General features: G+C 48.1%; 1 protein-coding gene across 1 annotated transcript in view; it reads right to left on the bottom strand.

Moving 5' to 3' along the window:
• The window catches only part of ASIC4 (acid sensing ion channel subunit family member 4), a 1,267,902-nt gene that overhangs the window by 61,574 nt on the left and 1,186,638 nt on the right, over positions 1–19,690 (bottom strand). Inside the window, exons 3-4 of the mRNA XM_078683499.1 lie at positions 16,864–16,991; positions 15,483–15,642 (exon numbers count right to left, since the gene is read on the bottom strand). Coding sequence (XP_078539625.1) covers positions 15,483–15,642; positions 16,864–16,991 — 288 coding nt within the window. The remainder of the gene's footprint in view (positions 1–15,482; positions 15,643–16,863; positions 16,992–19,690) is intronic.

The raw sequence follows: 19,690 nt of genomic DNA, 5'->3' as shown, positions 1-19,690 counted from the left end.
GAGGTGCAGGGAAAAACACATGATGCCTAAAAACATTCAGAGGTGTAAGGAAGGAAAACACATGATGCATCAAAAATACATTCAGAGGTGTAGCAATAACAATTGCGCAGTAATCACCTTGGCACATCAATCATAAATGCGTCAAAATCACATTAGCCACAACCTGTGGCAGTCCCTAGGCCAACTGGCCTCTCTAGGGCTGGGACGCCCGGTGTCCCAAAGTTAGGCAGGCTGCGCAGACAGTCAAGAACACAAGCCTAAACTTAGCAGTTGCCCACAAAGTGCTGGGCAACCGGTGCAGGAAAGTTAGGACAACGTTGGAGCCTCGTGGGCTCAAGAACCATCATTGTGGCACTGCTGAGCCTCTCTGGGCTCGTGGATAACTGTGGACAAGGAGCCTCTCTGGGCTCTAGGCAAGAACTGGCCCTCCTGAGCCTCTCTCAGGCTCTAGAGCACGAATGTCGCCTTACTGGGCAGGGGGCCCCTCACGGGGGACCCAGGAACACTTGAAGAGCCTTTCTGGGCTCAAGAACACGGAACTGGCCTCGAGCCTCTCAGGGCTCGCGAAACAACATATGGCCGGGAGCCTCTCTGGGCTCAAAGAACGATGGGGCCGGGTCTGAGCCTCGCAGGCTCCAAGAACAAAGGACCTGGCCCCTCGAGTCTCTCGGGACTCGTCAGCACAATGGCAGGCATGTTGGAGTCCCTCTCGGAGGACTCAGAACAAGGGCAACTGCCCCCAAGAGCCTTTCTGCTCCCACAAAGAAAGGCTGCGCACATTGGAGCGGCCCTCTCCCAATGGGGCCGCTCGAAGAATCAAAAAGGACCCGCCCCCGCACTCACCGGGACTTCACTGGTGCTGCGGGAGGCGGCGCGGGGCTCCTCTCCACTCGGGGAGCCTTGGGCATGGCCGGCTGCTTCTCTTCTTGCTGCTCGGCTGCGGGGGCGGGACTTCCGGGTCACCCTCCCTCGGGCCGCGCAGCGATTGGCCGGGCAAACGATCACTTCCGGGTCGCCGCGGGCAGCGCGGCGGCTCGCTTCAGGCAGGCAGGCGGGGTCCCCATTATTATGGGCACCGGCTCGGTCACAAAGCGCTAGCAGCGCTAACAACGAAGGAAAGGCGCTCCCCACAGGACAAGATACAGCGCTCACAGCGCTAGGAGCCAAATAAAGCGCTCTCAAGCGCTAGCTAAGGAATCTCAGCGCTCCCCAGCGCTGAAGGGCAGAGAGCAGCGCTCTCAGTGCTATAGGCACAGCACAAGCTCCAGCAGGGGCTGGAGGCAGGCAGGGGGGGCAAGGCTGGGCCCAGAGCCAGCACACTGGGTCTCCAGGCAGGGAGACAGTCCAAGTGGCGGTCCTCCTGGCCCCAGCAACAGCAACAGCCCCCTCTGGCAGGATCAGAAAAGAGAACCCCTGTCATGGGGACACAGACCCTTCTTATACTGTGAAATCCTTTGTTTGGAGGTGCAGGGTGGGGGGGAGACCAGTCGCAGCTGGTCTTGGAGCACCCTTGATGGCCCAATCACCCCTTTCATTCACTGGGGAGGCTAGGGTCGTTAGACACACCACAGGGGGGCGGAGCCAGCATTGTCAGGGGAAAACCCAGCCTCATTCAGGACACAGGTACACTCCTCCCCAGCCATCAGCATGCTAATCTCCCACTCACCACCGGGCAGACCCATCCAGCCTTCCTGGAGCCAGGCTCACCAGCCAGCTCCAGCCAATCACGCTCCAGCACCCTCGCTGCACACACATAGCCATGTCTAGAAGTGGCCCTTCCCCACTAGACACATACAAGCCGCACATACCGTTGCGCAGCATTCACTCCCACGAGTTCACACATACCAAACTCAAGCCCGCACTCCCAACGCATCAGGAACTACCAGGGACACAGACATTCCCCATGCATTCCTATGGGAGGGCAGGCCTATCTTACTCCACGCACTCACAGTGCGCACGCACTTTCCACTGGGACACAGTGAAAGTGCGCAGAACCCAAAAATCACCATCACCAGGTCACCATTACAAGCAAAAAGTTTCGGGGTGAACCTGCCATAAGGGCCAAGTCCAACACAACCCCCTTCCAGCCAAAACGCAGGGGAGAACAATCACCACCGTGATGGGCTTCCCTGCTTGGGGCGATAAAACACGGACGCGGGCCCGCAACTGCAGGGACACCCTCCTGTTTTATGCCACGGTGAACCCCTGGGGTTCCTTCTAAAACTACTGTAGGGACTAACTGGGCTACCCCGCTGGTACTCTCCAGCTGCCCTCGGCCAGGACCAGGCCCTAGGCCACCCAGGTGCCACTGGATCCTGCCTACTCACAAAGTGGGGGGTAGTAACCCCAGGCACATAATAGCCACTCTCCACCCTTCCTGTCTGCAAGACAGGGCTAGACTGCCACTGGTTCTCCAGCCTAGGGTCTACAACCTCAGGCGGACCAGGAGTCTCGGGGAAGGCTCTCCTCCCCTTACCTCTTCTTTTAGGGTTCCTCCTCCTGCGAGGGGTACCCTCAGAACACCACTCACCCAACCTAGGGTTTAACCCCTCAGGTTGCACCGGGGTCAGAAGTGGGCTCTCCCACCCTCTGCACCCCCTTCCAGAGTCCTGCTCCCTACCAACTGGGGCGGAACCTCTGGAAGAAGAACTGGTCAGGACACTGGTTACAGACGTCCTACCCTTCAGGTCAGGCGGATCCTGAACCTGGCCTCCCAACCTCTGGTCTAAAACCTTCGGTGGAACAATTGCCTGGCACTCCAGGACTTCTGGGGACTCACATACTCTTCCCCAATCACTCCTTGCGCTGGACTCCTGTACCCTCCCTACCGGAGCGGTACTGCCAGACTCTAGAACCCCAGGAGCTCTGGTTACAGACGCTCCAGGTCCTCTACTCACTAGGAGATCTTCCTCAAATGTGCTAACAGGACAGCCTAGGTCCCCAACCTGGTGTTCCCTCAAGAAACCACCCCGGTTCTGAGACAGGGCTTCGGGTCTCTGGGGGCTCTCAGCCACCCACTGACTCCTGCTCCACTGAGCCAGGTAGTCAGCCTCTCCACCCCTCTCACTATACTGGGACCTAGCTGGGCTACACTGAGCCTCTTCCACCACGCTGGGCTGGAAGATATCTGTACCACTACTGTTGGACTCACTCTCCAATGACTCTACAGAACCTCTGGCACTTTCCCAGCGGTCTGCTTCTTCTGCCAGGGTGTCTGGATCAGTCAACCCATAGTCCAACAGGTGTTGTCGCAACCCTGGCAAACAACTACTGAGCACCTGCTCTCTGAGAACCAGATCAAACAGTTTGACAAAATCAGATTCTGTGTGAACCGATGACCAATCAGACAGTGCATCTTGACATTCATCCACAAACTCTCCCCAAGCCTGGTGAGACAGTTTCCTACTGCCCCTGAATCTCAACCTTTACTCCTCCTCTGGGGAAACAGGCACCATACTCTGGGAACTGGGACTTTCTGCACTGAAATCTATATAGCTGCCACCACTGGACTCAACCCTCCCTGGGGAATCCAGAAAATTAAAACTGCGCTCAGGGGACAATCTACCCTCCTGAGCTAATCCCTCTCTGGCAAAGGCCCTCTCAGCCTCCGCCATCCTTTCCTGCGCTAAGACCTTCTCAGTCTCTAGCCTTTGTTGCTCAAGGGCCAATGTCCTAAGACTCAACTCATGAGCCCATAAACCCTTTTTTTCCTCTAAGGCTAATCTCCTATTCGCCTCTGGGGACAGGGAAAGGGATGAGGCGCTGCCTCCTACGCTGGACCCAGCAAGGGACTCCCTATCTATGGGGTCCTCACTATCTGCTGGTGCCCATCCACTGTCATTTCCATCCTCCTCTTCAGACTCTCCAGACTCTCCAGGGCTCCCCTCAGACCCACCACCCTCATGGCGTGCGGCCCGGGCCCTTTCTTTCTCACTGTGCTCACGTTCCCAGTCATCCTTCTGCCATAGGATCAGGTTATCCCTAAGCTTGGACTGGGTGTCTGACTCACTCACTGGGATGTCTCTCTCCTCACAAAACTGCACCAACTCATGCATACTGTACCTAAACAGGCCACAGAGGTTAAAAGAAGATTCCATCTTAACAGGATGCTCACAGACACGTGCAACATAAGGGACCTAACAATCTGAAGTAAGAGTACACAATTCCAAGACTTCAACAATCTCCTTATCAAAGAGAACTCATACTCATGCGTCCAGGAAAACACACCATTCATCCACACACACCCTCCCCTTGGATCGGTAAGGCAGTTTCTACCACCCCTGACTTCTCAACCTGACCATAAGCGACACAGGTACCAAACTCTGGAAGGAGGGCGGAGGACAAATGTACTGAACACAATTATCAAATGACACTCTTCAGGAGAACAAAGAAGTGTGTGTAACCTGGTTACACACACTTCTTTGTTCATAACTTATTAACCCCACTTGTAACCAGCACCCCAAAAAATATGAATTTTGAAGAAATATCGCACTTAACAGCTAATCAAGCAGAAGTAAAAGGCTACACAGATGAAGCAGCAACGAGTATATATTCCTTGATCAAAGAAACTAGGGCTTTTCAAGCAGCCCCAGGCGCAACTAGCAAAATTCTCAAGCAATTGCAATATACTCTTAGAAAAGAGGTGAACCAGAGGCTTCATGCCTCCACGCTTATTCAGTACCACCGAGTTAAACGGATCCCACGAGGACTGAGGATCGCCTTAAAACCAATGCTTTTTAAATTCAATAAACCATTCATGGTCAAATGGTATTCAATTTTAAACAAATGTTCGCTCGACCTTATACTTCTAATAATAGAGGAACTATCGGACATCCTTAAAGAACTAGCGACTGAGATTCAGGACTTGAAGACCAATCTGGAATCACGGATGACGGAGGAAGAGTTAGATCAAGCACTCAAAGACATCAATGAGACCATGGATGCACATGAAAAAGAGGTACACGAGAGGAAGTTGAGGAAGTTTCGTAGAGATACGATTGATTATAAGCTGGACGAAGTGTATACGTGGGCAGAGGTATACGCCCAGAGACGCCCATTTAAGAAAACACAGGCCTCATCGGGGGAAAGTGTGGCTACAGAGCAGGATACTCTGCCTAATAGACCGCCAGTATCAACTACGAGCTCTACATTAATGACTGGAAATGGAGCATCCACCAGTGGAACCAGTAGGCTGCCTTTTTTAGAGGCGGGCCAGAGGAGCGACCATCCTCCTCAAGAGGACGAAGCAAGCAAAACAAACGGGTCAGGAGGGGACAGGGATCAACAAATAAAGCCCAAGCCGAGGGGGAGAAACCGCTAGGAGATCTGGTGGTAAATATCTCAAGTACAGAACTCACTGACAGTCAATTGAAGGTTCTTAACAAAGGAATGTATTTCGTACCTACGTACAACACCAAACCATTGGAGACAGAAATAGCGCTATATAAATTTATGAGGAAACTTCGTCTCAGATGGTTCTTTCATCATGTACCTCAAATGCCTGATACCGATGCATCGGCTAGAGTGTTTAAACCTAAGAGTACTTTCATTCCTCCCACATCACACAAAACCTTGGATTTATTCGAGTTATTAGTGAAGAAGGATCTGGTAGATACACACAAGAATGTACCTAAGATCACGAATTTGACAAAAAAAGAACTGACAACTTTAAAGGCATTGAGCAACAACCAGGATTTAACATTTCAAGCTGCAGATAAGGGAGGTGCTCTGGTGGTTATGGACACCGTTTACTATAACCAAAAAGTCTCATCCCATGTGGACGACACCGATACCTATATTGCTCTGGATGCAGACCCTACTGTGACTTTTCAAACAGCATTGCACGATATCCTGAAGAAAGCAAAAGACTTAGGATGGATCAACGAAAAGACTTTCAGATATTTAATCACTGAATATCCAAAAAGACCTCACATTTACATGCTACCTAAACTGCATAAGGATGCTCGAGACCCACCTTTCCGCCCCATTGTGGCAGGATGCGGTTCAATTCATGAGCCAATAGGAAAATTTCTAGATTACTATTTGCAACCATTGGTGCAACAGTGGGTATCGTACATACAGGACACCACGGACTGTCTAAATAAACTTGCCAATTTAGCAATATCAAGTGAGAGTGAAACATGGTTGGCTACAATCGACGTGACTGCACTGTATACGTCAATCCCCCATGGGGAGGGTATAGAAGCGGTGGAGTGGATGCTGTTAAGGAGTGATTATGAGGAGTCATTGAACATCTTTTTATTGGAGATTTTACAATTTTGTCTCTATCATGGATACTTTTCCAAGTTCTATCTTCAGAAGACGGGAACATCCATGGGGTTCACGGGGGCGCCTGCGTACGCAAACATCTTTATGGCTAAGTTTGAACAGTCTCATATCTTGGAGAATTTGGATTGGATTGAACATTTAAAACTGTATGTTCGTTACATAGACGACATTTTGATAGTCTGGCAAGGGACCAAATCACAGTTGGAAGAGGTCATTGTGACTTTGAATGGATGTCATCCTAGGATTAAATTCACCAACAATATTGATCAGAATACCATCAACTTTTTGGACATCACCATAACAAAGTTGGGAAACCAAATCACTACAAAATTATTCAAGAAACCGACCGACAGAAATAATGCTCTGCATTATTCTAGTTTTCACTCTCAAAGCTTGAAGAATCATCTGCCACTTTCGCAGTTCACCAGAATTAAGAGGATCAGTAGTGATGAAACACAGGCCACAGAGGATATAGAGGAAATGGCGCAAAAGTACATCAATAGAGGATACCCAGATAAAGTATTAACTGAAGCAAAATTGAAAGTTGCATCAAACACACGAGAAGTCTTACTGAAAAAAGTCCAGAAAACATCATCAAAAAGACAAGTTTGTGTTTTGAAGCAATCCATGCTCACAACGAAGATCAAGAAATGCATATTGAGGAGATGGGAGCTAATTGAGCAGGAAGAAGACTTCAGAACAGTATTTTTTGACACTCTGATTTTTGCACTGTCAAGATCAAAAAATCTCAAGGAACTGTTGAAACATAAAGAAGTGAAGGCAATTCAGGAGAAGGCTAAAGGGATGCGTAAATGTTTTAACTGCGGACACTGTGGAAATGTACTGATGGGAGAAACATTCACACATCCACATACAGGGAAACAGATTAAACTCAGACTTACTTCTGACTGTAATACAAGTTCAGTAATATATGCCATCAAGTGTCCGTGTGGCCTAGTATATGTAGGCCGCACTACAAGGAAAATTAAGATCAGGATCACTGAGCATAAGTCAAATATAAGACTAGGAAACGAGAAATCAAGTTTGGCACAACACTGGAGAGAGAGGCAGCACACCATCCCCCAACTAAGATATACTGTACTAGAGCAGGTATTGGTCGAGCCCCATGTGGATCCCAACGTGCGAATAGCTCAAAGGGAGACATTGTGGATGAGGTATCTGAACACCGTTAAACCGGGTGGGCTGAATGACAAAATCGAATTTGCGTGTTACTTATGAGTGTATAATGTACAAATTTTATACATATGTTCCTGTGGTTATAAGTGAGTTGTTAATACAGGATTAAGTTTTGATTAAGCGCCACCAACGCTTGTGCACATGACATTTAGCATACTTTCATTTTTGATAGTTTGTTTTACTTACATTTTTTTAGGATTATTTATAGTTTTTCACACTGTTGTCGACATTGGATATCTTCTTATATTTAATACCCTTATAGTTGGCTAGGGGCACGAGTAATGTCATTGAAATAGTGAGGTGATATAGCATTCTCAATAAAGTTTTTGTTTGAAAGCGGCAGTCCTCTTTCTATGAACACTGTTCGGTGCTCGTGTTTACTGTGAAATGCATTTGTACCGTTTGCATTCTGGACACGTTCAAGAGGCATCCATAAACTTTTAACTGACATGCTGTAGAGGAGCATCACTTAGAGGCGATCAGAGGCACTGGTTCATTTTACATTTCACTTTTGGAAGTCGCGAGTAAGGGGGCGGGGGCACCAGTCCTCTGTTGACGACGGGCGTTATATTACGTCCCGGCATGCCATGCCGATGTTCGGCGGTTTTCTCAGTTACTCGACCAGATGAAGGAGACAGTGTCTACATATCGGAAAGTGTTTTAAGGTACGTCAGAGGGCGAGTACGATTACGATTCCTAGATGAGGATGTTGTTGAGAAACTAGTAGATAAAAATACATGGTGTAAGGGTTGTTTTTGCTCCGCAGACGGTGCAGTTATATAACAGAAGGTCCGAGTCTTGTGCAGTGACATCTGAAAGTAAGTAGCCGGTGTTTATAGGGTGATAGAGGCACTGGTTATTTTACACTGATAGATATATTTATGTTAGTTCTTTTTGTCTCCAGGAACAGTTGTTTATTAACGGAACTTGGGCATAAGCGATACAGTACCTGAGTGGAGAGTACGTTTATTTTCATTTTCAGCATTTGTTACACCTATGTTACTGGTTCATGTGACACACACGTTGGGTGCACTGGTCTAAACTTGATGGCATGTATAGGGTATACCACAGTAGGAATCATCACGGTACCGCTTGAGTTGCTGGCACGTTTGGACATAGTAAGATAATGCAGCTGCATGAAGAAAAAATATATGTAGTGTGTGCACATATCATGTAGAGCATGAGCACAAACTGTAATTTGATGATAATAGTTGCGAAATATGTGTTCTTATACAGCATTTTTTCTCACACAGTAATTCCCCTGACGAAGATGCTCAGGCATCGAAATGCATTGGGAGTCGTCGCAAGTTCTGATAGAATTGCTGTATTGTATTTGTATTAGTTTGACAATTTGTCAAGAAAAAGTGAATCATATTTTCAATGAAAATTAATTGTTAATATGTTTGCAAAAAAAGCTAAAAAAGTTGAAAAACTATGAAAAAACTATGCACTTCTGAAAATCAATAGTAAACAATCAAAGAATTTCAATCATGTTGATTTTTTTGTTGTTCATCAAAGCAATGATGGTATAATTGAATTAATGAAGGTTTAATTTTGCATGTTTACACTAAGATAAATGATTTAAAAGAGTGGTTAAATCTTCACACCTGAGCAAGTTCGAACAGTGCACTCCTGCACTAGACATAGTGGTGTCTGAGTGTTCAACTCTTCAGGAGAAGCAATAATGGAACTTCACCAAAAACCCAATAATCCCCAAAATGTGGTTATCTAAAAATGTAGAGCTTTGAAGTGCGGCCAGCTGCTACCGTGGTACAACGCAAACACAAATCCTCATCCTCACCGCTTGCCACCAATGTTAGAAATGGGATCCCTGGCTGGCCAGGGCTTGCGCCAAAGTCAGTCAGAGACCACCACTCCTAAGTCAGGGCAAGGGAGTTACACACCAAGATAACCCCTGCTCACCCTCTAGGTAACGTGGCGCGAGCAGCAAGGCTAAACTTGGAGGCGATGTGAGTTAAGTATTTGCGCACGCACCCCAGCAACAACATCCAAGACCCACCACAAAGGAAACTCCACACAAGGTTATATAAAAATAGCCTTTGTATTACACCAAAACACATTAGATAAAAACACACACTTTACAATGTGCCAACAGGCACGGGCAGAATTTACAGGGGATATGTACAAGACAGGGCCACCTGGACCACTGTCAGGAATCAGCACTTTTAGAAGTAACACTTTTAGAAATAGCACTTAGAATATAGAATGTAAATTTACTTTAGCACAAAATAGCACACAACCAGTAATCACTGGTAACCAGGACCTCACTAGCACCACCTGCACTAGGAGAAAAACAACCACCTAAGTATCACAATACCTGTAGGGGTGGAAGCACATAACACATGATGCATCAACAACACATTCAGAGGTGTAAGAACATGGCACATGACGCATAAAAACACATTCAGAGGTGCAGGGAAGAAAAACACATGATGCCTAAAAACATTCAGAGGTGTAAGGAAGGAAAACACATGATGCATCAACAATACATTCAGAGGTGTAGCAATAACAATTGCGCAGTAATCACCTTGGCACATCAATCATAAATGCGCCAGAATCACATTAGCCACAACCTGTGGCAGTCCCTAGGCCAACTGGCCTCTCTAGGGCTGGGACGCCCGGTGTCCCAAAGTTAGGCAGGCTACGCAGACAGCCAAGAACACACGCCTAAACTTAGCAGTTGCCCACAAAGTGCTGGGCAACTGGTGCAGGAAAGTTAGGACAACGTTGGAGCCTCGTGGGCTCAAGAACCACCACTGTGGCACTGCTGAGCCTCTCTGGGCTCGTGGATAACTGTGGACAAGGAGCCTCTCTGGGCAAGAACTGACCCTCCTGAGCCTCTCTCAGGCTCTAGAGCACGAATGTTGCCTTACTGGGCAGGGGGTCCCTCACGGGGGACCCAGGAACACTTGAAGAGCCTTTCTGGGCTCAAGAACACGGAACTGGCCTCGAGCCTCTCAGGGCTCGCGAAACAACATATGGCCGGGAGCCTCTCTGGGCTCAAAGAACGATGGGGCCGGGTCTGAGCCTCGCAGGCTCCAAGAACAAAGGACCTGGCCCCTCGAGTCTCTCGGGACTCGTCAGCACAAAGGCAGGCACGTTGGAGTCCCTCTCGGGGGACTCAGAACAAGGGCAACTGCCCCCAAGAGCCTCTCTGCTCCCACAAAGAAAGGCTGCGCACGTTGGAGCGGCCCTCTCCCAACGGGGCCGCTCGAAGAATCAAAAAGGACCCGCCCCCGCACTCACCGGGACTTCACTGGTGCTGCGGGAGGCGGGATACACAGCCGGCTTCTCCTCTCCGGCGGCGCGGGGCTCCTCTCCACTCGGGGAGCCTCTGGCACGGCCGGCTGCTTCTCTTCTTGCTGCTCGGCTGCGGGGCGGGACTTCCGGGTCACCCTCCCTCGGGCCGCGCAGCGATTGGCCGGGCAAACGATCACTTCCGGGTCACCGCGGGCAGCGCGGCGGCTCGCTTCAGGCAGGCAGGCGGGGTCCCATTATCCGAGGAGTGGGCTCCCTCGTGATAAATTAAAATCCCAGGACGGGGCAATGCCGGGTGGGCACCGGCCTCAAAAATAGCAATAATCCGAGGTGGGCACTCGGAAATCAAATAGCGAGCACCGCAGTACTCAGCAAATGCCGGGTGGGCACCGGCTCGGTCACAAAGCGCTAGCAGCGCTAACAACGAAGGAAAGGCGCTCCCAAGCGCCACAGGACAAGATACAGCGCTCACAGCGCTAGGAGCCAAATAAAGCGCTCTCAAGCGCTAGCCAAGGAATCTCAGCGCTCCCCAGCGCTGAAGGGCAGAGAGCAGCGCTCTCAGTGCTATAGGCACAGCACAAGCTCCAGCAGGGGCTGGAGGCAGGCAGGGGGGGCAAGGCTGGGCCCAGAGCCAGCACACTGGGTCTCCAGGCAGGGAGACAGTCCAAGTGGCGGTCCTCCTGGCCCCAGCAACAGCAACAGTCCCCTCTGGCAGGATCAGAAAAGAGAACCCCTTTCATGGGGACACAGTCCCTTCTTATACTGTGAAATCCTTTTTTTGAAGGTGCAGGGTGGGGGGGAGACCAGTCGCAGCTGGTCTTGGAGCACCCTTGATGGCCCAACCACCCTCTCTATTCACTGGTGGGGCTAGGGTCGTTAGACACACCACAGGGGGGCGGAGCCAGCATTGTCAGGGGAAAACCCAGCCTCATTCAGGACACAGGTACACTCCTCCCCAGCCATCAGCATGCTAATCTCTCACTCACCACCGGGCAGACCCATCCAGCCTTCCTGGAGCCAGGCTCACCAGCCAGCTCCAGCCAATCACGCTCCAGCACCCTCGCTGCACACACATAGCCATGTCTAGAAGTGGCCCTTCCCCACTAGACACATACAAGCCGCACATACCGTTGCGCAGCATTCACTCCAACGAGTTCACACATGCCAAACTCAAGCCCGCACTCCCCACGCATCAGGAACTACCAGGGACACAGACATTCCCCATGCATTCCTATGGGAGGGCAGGCCTATCTTACTCCACGCACTCACAGTGCGCACACACTTTTCACTGGGACACAGTGAAAGTGCGCAGAACCCAAAAATCACCATCACCAGGTCACCATTACAAGCAAAAAGTTTAGGGGTGAACGTGCCATAAGGGCCAAGTCCAACACTTTCTTAAATATTGAATCCAAAAGATCGAAAGAAATGAGGCAAGTCAAATAAACAAAAAGTTTACATCAAAGACTCTATGGAGAAAATACTGTATCAATGTAATGTGCCCATTAACAACTTAAAGTACATAAACCAGAGACATCAGATTCACAGAACAGTTTGTCTCTTAAAAGCTCATATTTTGACTGCTGTCAGTTTGTAAAAAAAATCCGGTGCACTGCGTATTAGGAGATAATTTGCGAGCAGCGGGGGTGGGGGAGGGGCCAGAGCCAGATATTTCCACTGCCTAAGCCGGGGCCTACACAGGGTTTGGTCCAGCACTGGTCAGAGGAGACCAAGCAAGCTGGAAGGGAGGAGGTGAGAACACTGAGGGCACTTCCTGCTGGCTGCCGGAAGCAGAGCACCCACAGGCAGAGGTCACTTCCTATCAGAGGCAAAACGTCCAATTATTGAGTCTTTTCCTCTCTCACCTGCATGCGTGCAAAGACGGATAGAAAAGGGGTTCCCAGTGGTTCAGGAAGAGCGTAGGCTCCTCTCACCCCAAGACCAAAGCCTGACAGGCAGAATACACCCATGCCCACCGTACAACATGGCGGCCACTTCCTGCCTCCCCTGACCTGTGAAATGTCAACCACGCCCTGCACATCTCTCCTCACGTGCACAGCCACAGATACCCAGATGCTGAATACTTGAGCAGTGGCACCAGCCGCTACTCGATGTTCTGTGTGACAAAACATGTGTGTTGGTGTATGTGTGCGCATGTGTGTGTGTGTGTATATATAGTAATGTTTCTGACTGCCAATGGATGGGAGTCGTGTATGCCCGCTACTGGATACCTGTGCTGGTCCGTGCATGGATGTGTTTTTCAGGACATGCGTGTGTGCGTGTCCTCCCTCCGCAGTCATGTGAGTCTGCGCTTGCACTAAATATGAGAGAAGCTGGTTGTGTCATACGCAGGTGTGCGAGGGAGCATGTCTGTATTCTGTGTGAGTCTGCAATTGTTTACCTCCTGTGTCATTCTGACTGTTTGCATGCTTATATTAGTCCTTATAAATGTGGGAGTGTACATGTGAGTGCATGTATGTACACAAGTGTGTGTGCATATGTTAGTACCCAGTAAAATGATGACGTGTGATGCACTAATAAATACTGAAGGAACACCTGGGCATAAGACCAAAGCCTCATGCTTGTTTGTAATAACTAGACATGCGAGGCCCATACATGCTATATGGTGTGTGAATGATTGACGTTCAATAGTATATTAGAATCAGACATACAGAGTGCGGAGTAATTTTGGAAAGCCTCTTACACGCTCACACCATAGTTACTCCTGCAGGCACGCTTATACAAAGCACAGACACAGAACCCATATATATCATTGGCGACACATGCAAATATAAACACAACCACAGAAACAACTGATACACTCACTATTCATCTATTTAAAAATCCAACCCTTCTTGCTATAATTGCAGTGAAGTGAAAGTAAATCAATTCGCACTACTTTGGTATTTTAAAATCCAAAACAGACAAGCATTGAATCAGTCAAGTGATTCAAGTCATTTCAACGTCTTCAACATCTACATGGTTCCCCTCGTCACATCGTCAGAGGCCACGGACTCAACATAGTCTCCTACACCAACGACACCCAGCTGATCCTCTCCCACACCAACGAACCCTCAACTGCCAGAACCAACTTCCACAGTGGAATGGAGGCTGTCCCTACATGGATGAAAGACAGCAGCCTCAAGCTCAACTTAGAAAAGGCCAAAGTACTGATCCTAGGACCCGTCTCTGAAGCCTGGGACGATGCCTGGTAGCCAGCAGCTGGGGCTGGTCAACGCACCCAGACAGACCGTGCACGCAACCTTGGCATTATACTCGACTCATTGCTCAAAATGAACCTACAAATCAATGCAGTTTCCTTAGCCTGCTTCTACACGCTCCGATTACTCCGAAAGACTTTCAGATTAATCTCCACAGAATCCAGAAGGACGGTCACCCACTCACTCCTCACCAGTAGACTTGACTACGGCAATGCACTCTACGCCGGCATCACCCAGAAACAGATCAAGGAACTAAAGAACATCCAAAACTACGCTGCCAGAATGCTCCTAAACATTCTTCACCGCAGCCACATTACACAACCCCTCTGACAACTCCAATGGCTTCCAGTCAACAAGAGAGTCACCTTCAAGCTCCTCATTCATGCCTACAAAGCTCTACATGACAAAGGACCAGCACACCCGAACCACCGCCTTACATTCCACGTACCCATCAGACAACTCTGATCCTCTCAACTCGCTTTCGACTCGTTCCCCAAGATCCACAAGGCCAGAGCCTGAGAAAGATTGTTCTCCTACCTTGTCGCCAAGACCTGGAGCACCCTGCCCCTCCACCTCAGGCAATCCACGTCACTGACCCAATCCAGGTAGTACCTAAAAACCTGACTCTCCGAATGATCCTCCACCAAGTCCACCCAGCAGCCACCTCCGCCCCCCCTCCTCCAGCACCTAGAGACACTCATAGGCGAGTAGCCATGCTATACAAGCCCCCTGATATATTGGTGTGATATGCACTGTGGCCCTCAGATTCAGAATCTAGTTCTCACACCCGTGCCTTCTGGTATGATCGCTAATTCTCCCCCCACCACAAGTGACTCCTTACTTGGCATGTGCACCATGCGGCAGTCGCAGTTCGACACCAGAGCCTCCTTGCACTGGGGGTAAATGCGCAGAGGCCCTCAGATTCTGAATCTAGTTCTCACCTCGGAGCCTCTGATATGATCGTTGCCCCTAACAACAGTACAGGTGACCCCTTACCTGGCATGTGTACCGTGCGGCAGTCGCACGTCGTCACCATGGCCTCCTTCTTGCACTGGGGTGATATGTTATGTTATAAAGGAATTTATACATCGGGCACTGCTACTCAAGAGTGTCCTGGCGCGTGGGAGAAAGAAAACATGAGAGACCGGAGGGACTAGAAGGACTGTTTAAACAGATACGTTTTTAGCCTCTTTTTGAATGCGGACAATTCCTCAATATGCCGGAGATCCTCAGGGAGCCCATTCCAGAGCGTTGAGGCCTTAACTGAAAAGGACATCCCCCCCAGGCGTGCTCTCCGAAATCTAGGGATCACCAGCCGTCTTTGCATAGCAGACCGCAAAGGGCGATTGGGAATGTAGAGGGACAGCCTGGCACCAATATAGGCAGGTCCCTGACCATGAAGTGCACTGGGGTTCTAAGATGCAGATTCTACTTCTCACAACAGGCCCTCTGATAGGATGAGTGATGCTCCTCCCAGCCCCACAGTTGAGACCTTACCTGGCATGTGCACCATGCGGCATTCGCAATTCTTCACCACGGCCTCCTTCTCGCATTGCAGCCGGCAGGCGGAGATGCTGTATGTCTCGTACCCTTGCAGGATCTGTTCTCCCTGTACACTCGCCCGACAGCTCCCCCAGGGCTGGGGTAGGTACTTCAGCTGCAAAGGAAATTTCAGAGAAGCCTGTCACTTTGGTCACCAGTTCTGTGTCCCTGGCCAGGAGGGCTCTGGAACCAGTGCTCAGCACTTCCACTCTACACATAGACACAGAAAGTGGCTAAAGCAGAGATGCCTACAGTGTTAAGGGGATACATTAACTGGAAGGCGCAATAATTAAGACAGATACAACAATCCCCACCCAACAAACATCATCAGTAGGAAGATATTTCACCCAACTAGACGCATAGACGTGGCTCATCATACATAAGCTAGAACCGTAACGCAATGTTCACCTCCAGGTGCACGGGTTCAAGCCTGACCTCCGCCAATGAGTCTTCCATGAATGTACCTGAACTGGCTCTGGTGGCCTCAGCCGGGATCCCATTACTATCCTAAACCTGTCTGTACCACCATCACCAGACCCTGCAACACCAGCTGTGCTTAATTTGAACTGGTGGTTTCCGGTGCTCGGCACTGGCATTTAATTGTTAACACCAGCACTTAAGACAGGCTGCCACATGGTGGCACTGTTTGTATAATTTAGAGCCAAACAGAACAACAGTAGTTTATTAATTGAATATACATTAAAAATGACTAATACCTGCTGCCAAAGCCATTCTTACAGCGATGGGGGTCTGGAATAATAAGAATTGTCACACTTATAGGAGTGTGAGAGTTAGTAATTGGCAATGCTGACAGCAGCAATGGGCGCTGCAAGTGGAAGCGGACTCGCGACAGGACCCTGGCACTTATGATTTTACAAATTAAGCACTGACACCAGTGTTAGCTTGTGCCTCTCTGTAGGGAATTTACACCAACATGCCCTCTCTTCTTTGTCAAGGTCCCTGATCTGTGAAGTGTCTGTGACGTGGTCCTGGTCTTTGAGGTGTCTGACTGTGGTAGTTTAGCCAACTGAGGCAAAGCCAGTCATGGGAACCGGGCCGCGTGACCCCGCTCACTCCCAGGGAGTGTAGTTCCGGTGAAAGGCAAAGAGGCTGGGCAGAGACATTCACATGACCGTGAGCCCTTGGAAGGCAGGTGAGGTGGTACCCAGACCCATTACTGGCTCTATTCCAGCTAGGCCTGTCAGGACACATGACTATAGAGACGCCATCTTGGATTCCTAGACACTTGGACATAATCACACATTTCCCCTCTTAGACCCCTCCCTCCTCATCCCTTGGCATCAGTTCATCAGTGTAGTGGGTCACAGACGGTTACCCGCTGCTCTTGGCAGGAGACAAAGGTCTGGAACCCGGGGGAGACGCCGAAGCCCAGCTGGTGGATGTATGGCGGCTCATCCTGACTGTGAATCTGGACACGGATGCCGGCCTCGAATGAAGTCTCATCTGAAAAGAGACACAAATACAAAAAAAAGTCCAAAAAGTTGTAATTGATTAAGACCCCAATGGGAATCAAAAATGTAAAATAGAGATTACCACAATCATGCAATGACTCAAGTGCGCAGAGACATAAAATATTTAAAACAATTTTAAAAAAGATTTAAAAATGTTAATATATTATAACACACAAATTCATTTGGTGGAAATCCTTTACAATTTAACAGTTCACCTGTGTTTGTTATGCTAAATTTAAAATATAACAGAGTAAGGAGTATTATGGAGCATGACCCATCTCGCATGAAATTGAATTACGGTTAATGCAGCACCAAATTCTTTTCCACAGATATGTTTATAATTAGAGCTCCCAGTTTTATGGTATTTATTTTTTTGCCATTTCCTTCTGTATTTATCCATATTTATTTTTTGCTTATTTTATCTGTATATATCCATATTTCGTTTTCGGATTTGTGGAAAAATTAAGCTGAAATTAGTATATTTCCACATTTATTTCCCCAATAAATATGCACTCGTGCTTGAATGTCTGCTAGGTTTCAGTGCTGTGATCACCCGCAGAAGATAAAACAGTGCACTTATATGAAAATATGCAAAATTCAGTATCAACCATGTGCATATCTACTGCTGTTAAAGCCTCTTTTCTAAAATTCCTATCTTTTTTAAACCTCTATCTATTAATCCACACATCTATTGGCCTGATATTCATGGCAGACAGTATTTAGAGTTACTCAAAAAGCAACACAATTTCTGTTTCTATCTATATTTAAAAATAAATACAGACAGGAAAATGAATGTTTCTGTCTGTATTTATCTGTAAAAATCAGTAAAAACGGAAAACAGGGAGCCTTATTTATAGTTGTCGGCCCCCAACTAGCTTAACTGGGTACTTTCAAAACACCAGGACACAATCTATCCAGCCCTGAACTTTCATTAAACAACCTAAAGCACTCTGGGAGCTGTAGTCTTGGTTCAATTTAGTGGACTGAAGGACAGGTTGCAATGGCTTGTTGGAGAAATCTCAGATTGGAAAATGGTGTTTCCTGTCTCAACACTGACCCTTGTCTTTGCTCAACGCTACATATATTGCTTTGTGTTTTATATGTAGCCTTTGTTTGATTGAATAAGGGGTCTTGTTAAGAAAATTTTCTTTGTCTAAATTTTACACATTGAAAACATTCTTATAAAGGTGTACGTTTTTGACAACTGTGAATATGCTTTCATTTTTAGGTCTCAACTACAGACAGCTTTAGCTGTCTGAAGACAGACCTATTGTTTCCAGAATACTTAGAATCAGACCTTTGGTCATGATTGGATCAGACCTTTGGTCATGATTGGATCGGATCAGACCTTCGGTCAAGATTGGCTCGAACCTTCGGTCATAGATGGATCGGACCTTCGGTCATGATTGGATTGGACCGTCATCATGGTTGGGTCGGACCTTCGGTCATGATTGGATCGGACCTTCAGTCATATTTGGATTGGACCTTTGGTCATGATAGGATCGGACCTTCGGTCATAATTGGATCAGACCTTTCTGTCATGATTGGATCAGACCTTCGGTCATGATTGGCTCAGACCTTCGGTCATGAACGGCTCAGGCCTTTGGTCATGATTGGATCAGACCTTTGGTCATGATTGGATCAGAACTTTGGTCATGATTGGATCAGACCTTCTGTCATGATTGGATCAGACCTTCGGTCATGATTGGATCAGACCTTCACTCATGATTGGATCAGACCTTCGGCTATGATTGAATCACACCTTCGCTCATGAATGGATCACACCTTCGGTCAAGATTGGATCAGACCTTTGGTCATGATTAAATCACACCTTCAGCCATGATTGGATCAGACCTTCGGCCATGATCGGATCAGACCTTCAGTCATGATTGGATCAGACACCTTCGCTCGTTAATGGATCACACCTTCGGTCATGATTGGATCAGACCTTCGGTCATAAATGGATCAGACCTTCGGTCATGATTGGACCAGACCTTCGGTCATGATTAGATCAGACCTTCGGCTATGATTGAATCACACCTTCGCTCATGAATGGATCACATCTTAGGTCATGATTGGATCAGACCTTCGGTCATGATTGGATCAGACCTTCGGCTATGATTGAATCACACCTTCGGCTATGATTGAATCACACCTTCCGTCATGATTGGATCAGACCTTCAGTCATGATTGGATCAGACATTCAGTCATGATTGGATCAGACCTTCAGTCATGATTGGATCAGACTTTCGGTCATGATTGAACGGCGTTCTTGTCTATCTCAGTTGTGTGCTCCTGGTCCTAATTCTTGTGTTTGTTCAGCCTAAGACCATTTTGGTCTCTCTGTGTTCTGATTGGATGAGTTGGATCCTTTCAGTGAGTAATTGGAGGCTCTTTTATTTTATTTTACTTTCAGCACTCCATCAGAGTAAATGTTTCCTTGCTCTCCTTCCACTCTCCCTTCCTTACCCTCTCGACGGAGCTGAAACCTTTTTGGCTTTGTCAATGCCTGCTAGTTTTTGGAAACACAAAATGTTGCAGGCTTTTGCTAGCAGATCTGTAATTCTTTATGAAAGATGAGGGTTTTACCAATAATATGTATTACTAAATACTACCTAACTTTAAACATTTTGCAGCTTTTTGTTAAAAAAATTTCATTGACAATCTCTACAAACACTTTGATAATTTTAT

The sequence above is a fragment of the Lissotriton helveticus genome, chromosome 3_1, assembly GCF_964261635.1.
Source record: "Lissotriton helveticus chromosome 3_1, aLisHel1.1, whole genome shotgun sequence".
Lineage (NCBI taxonomy): Eukaryota > Metazoa > Chordata > Amphibia > Caudata > Salamandridae > Lissotriton > Lissotriton helveticus.
This window is presented reverse-complemented; position numbering and strand designations above follow the sequence as displayed.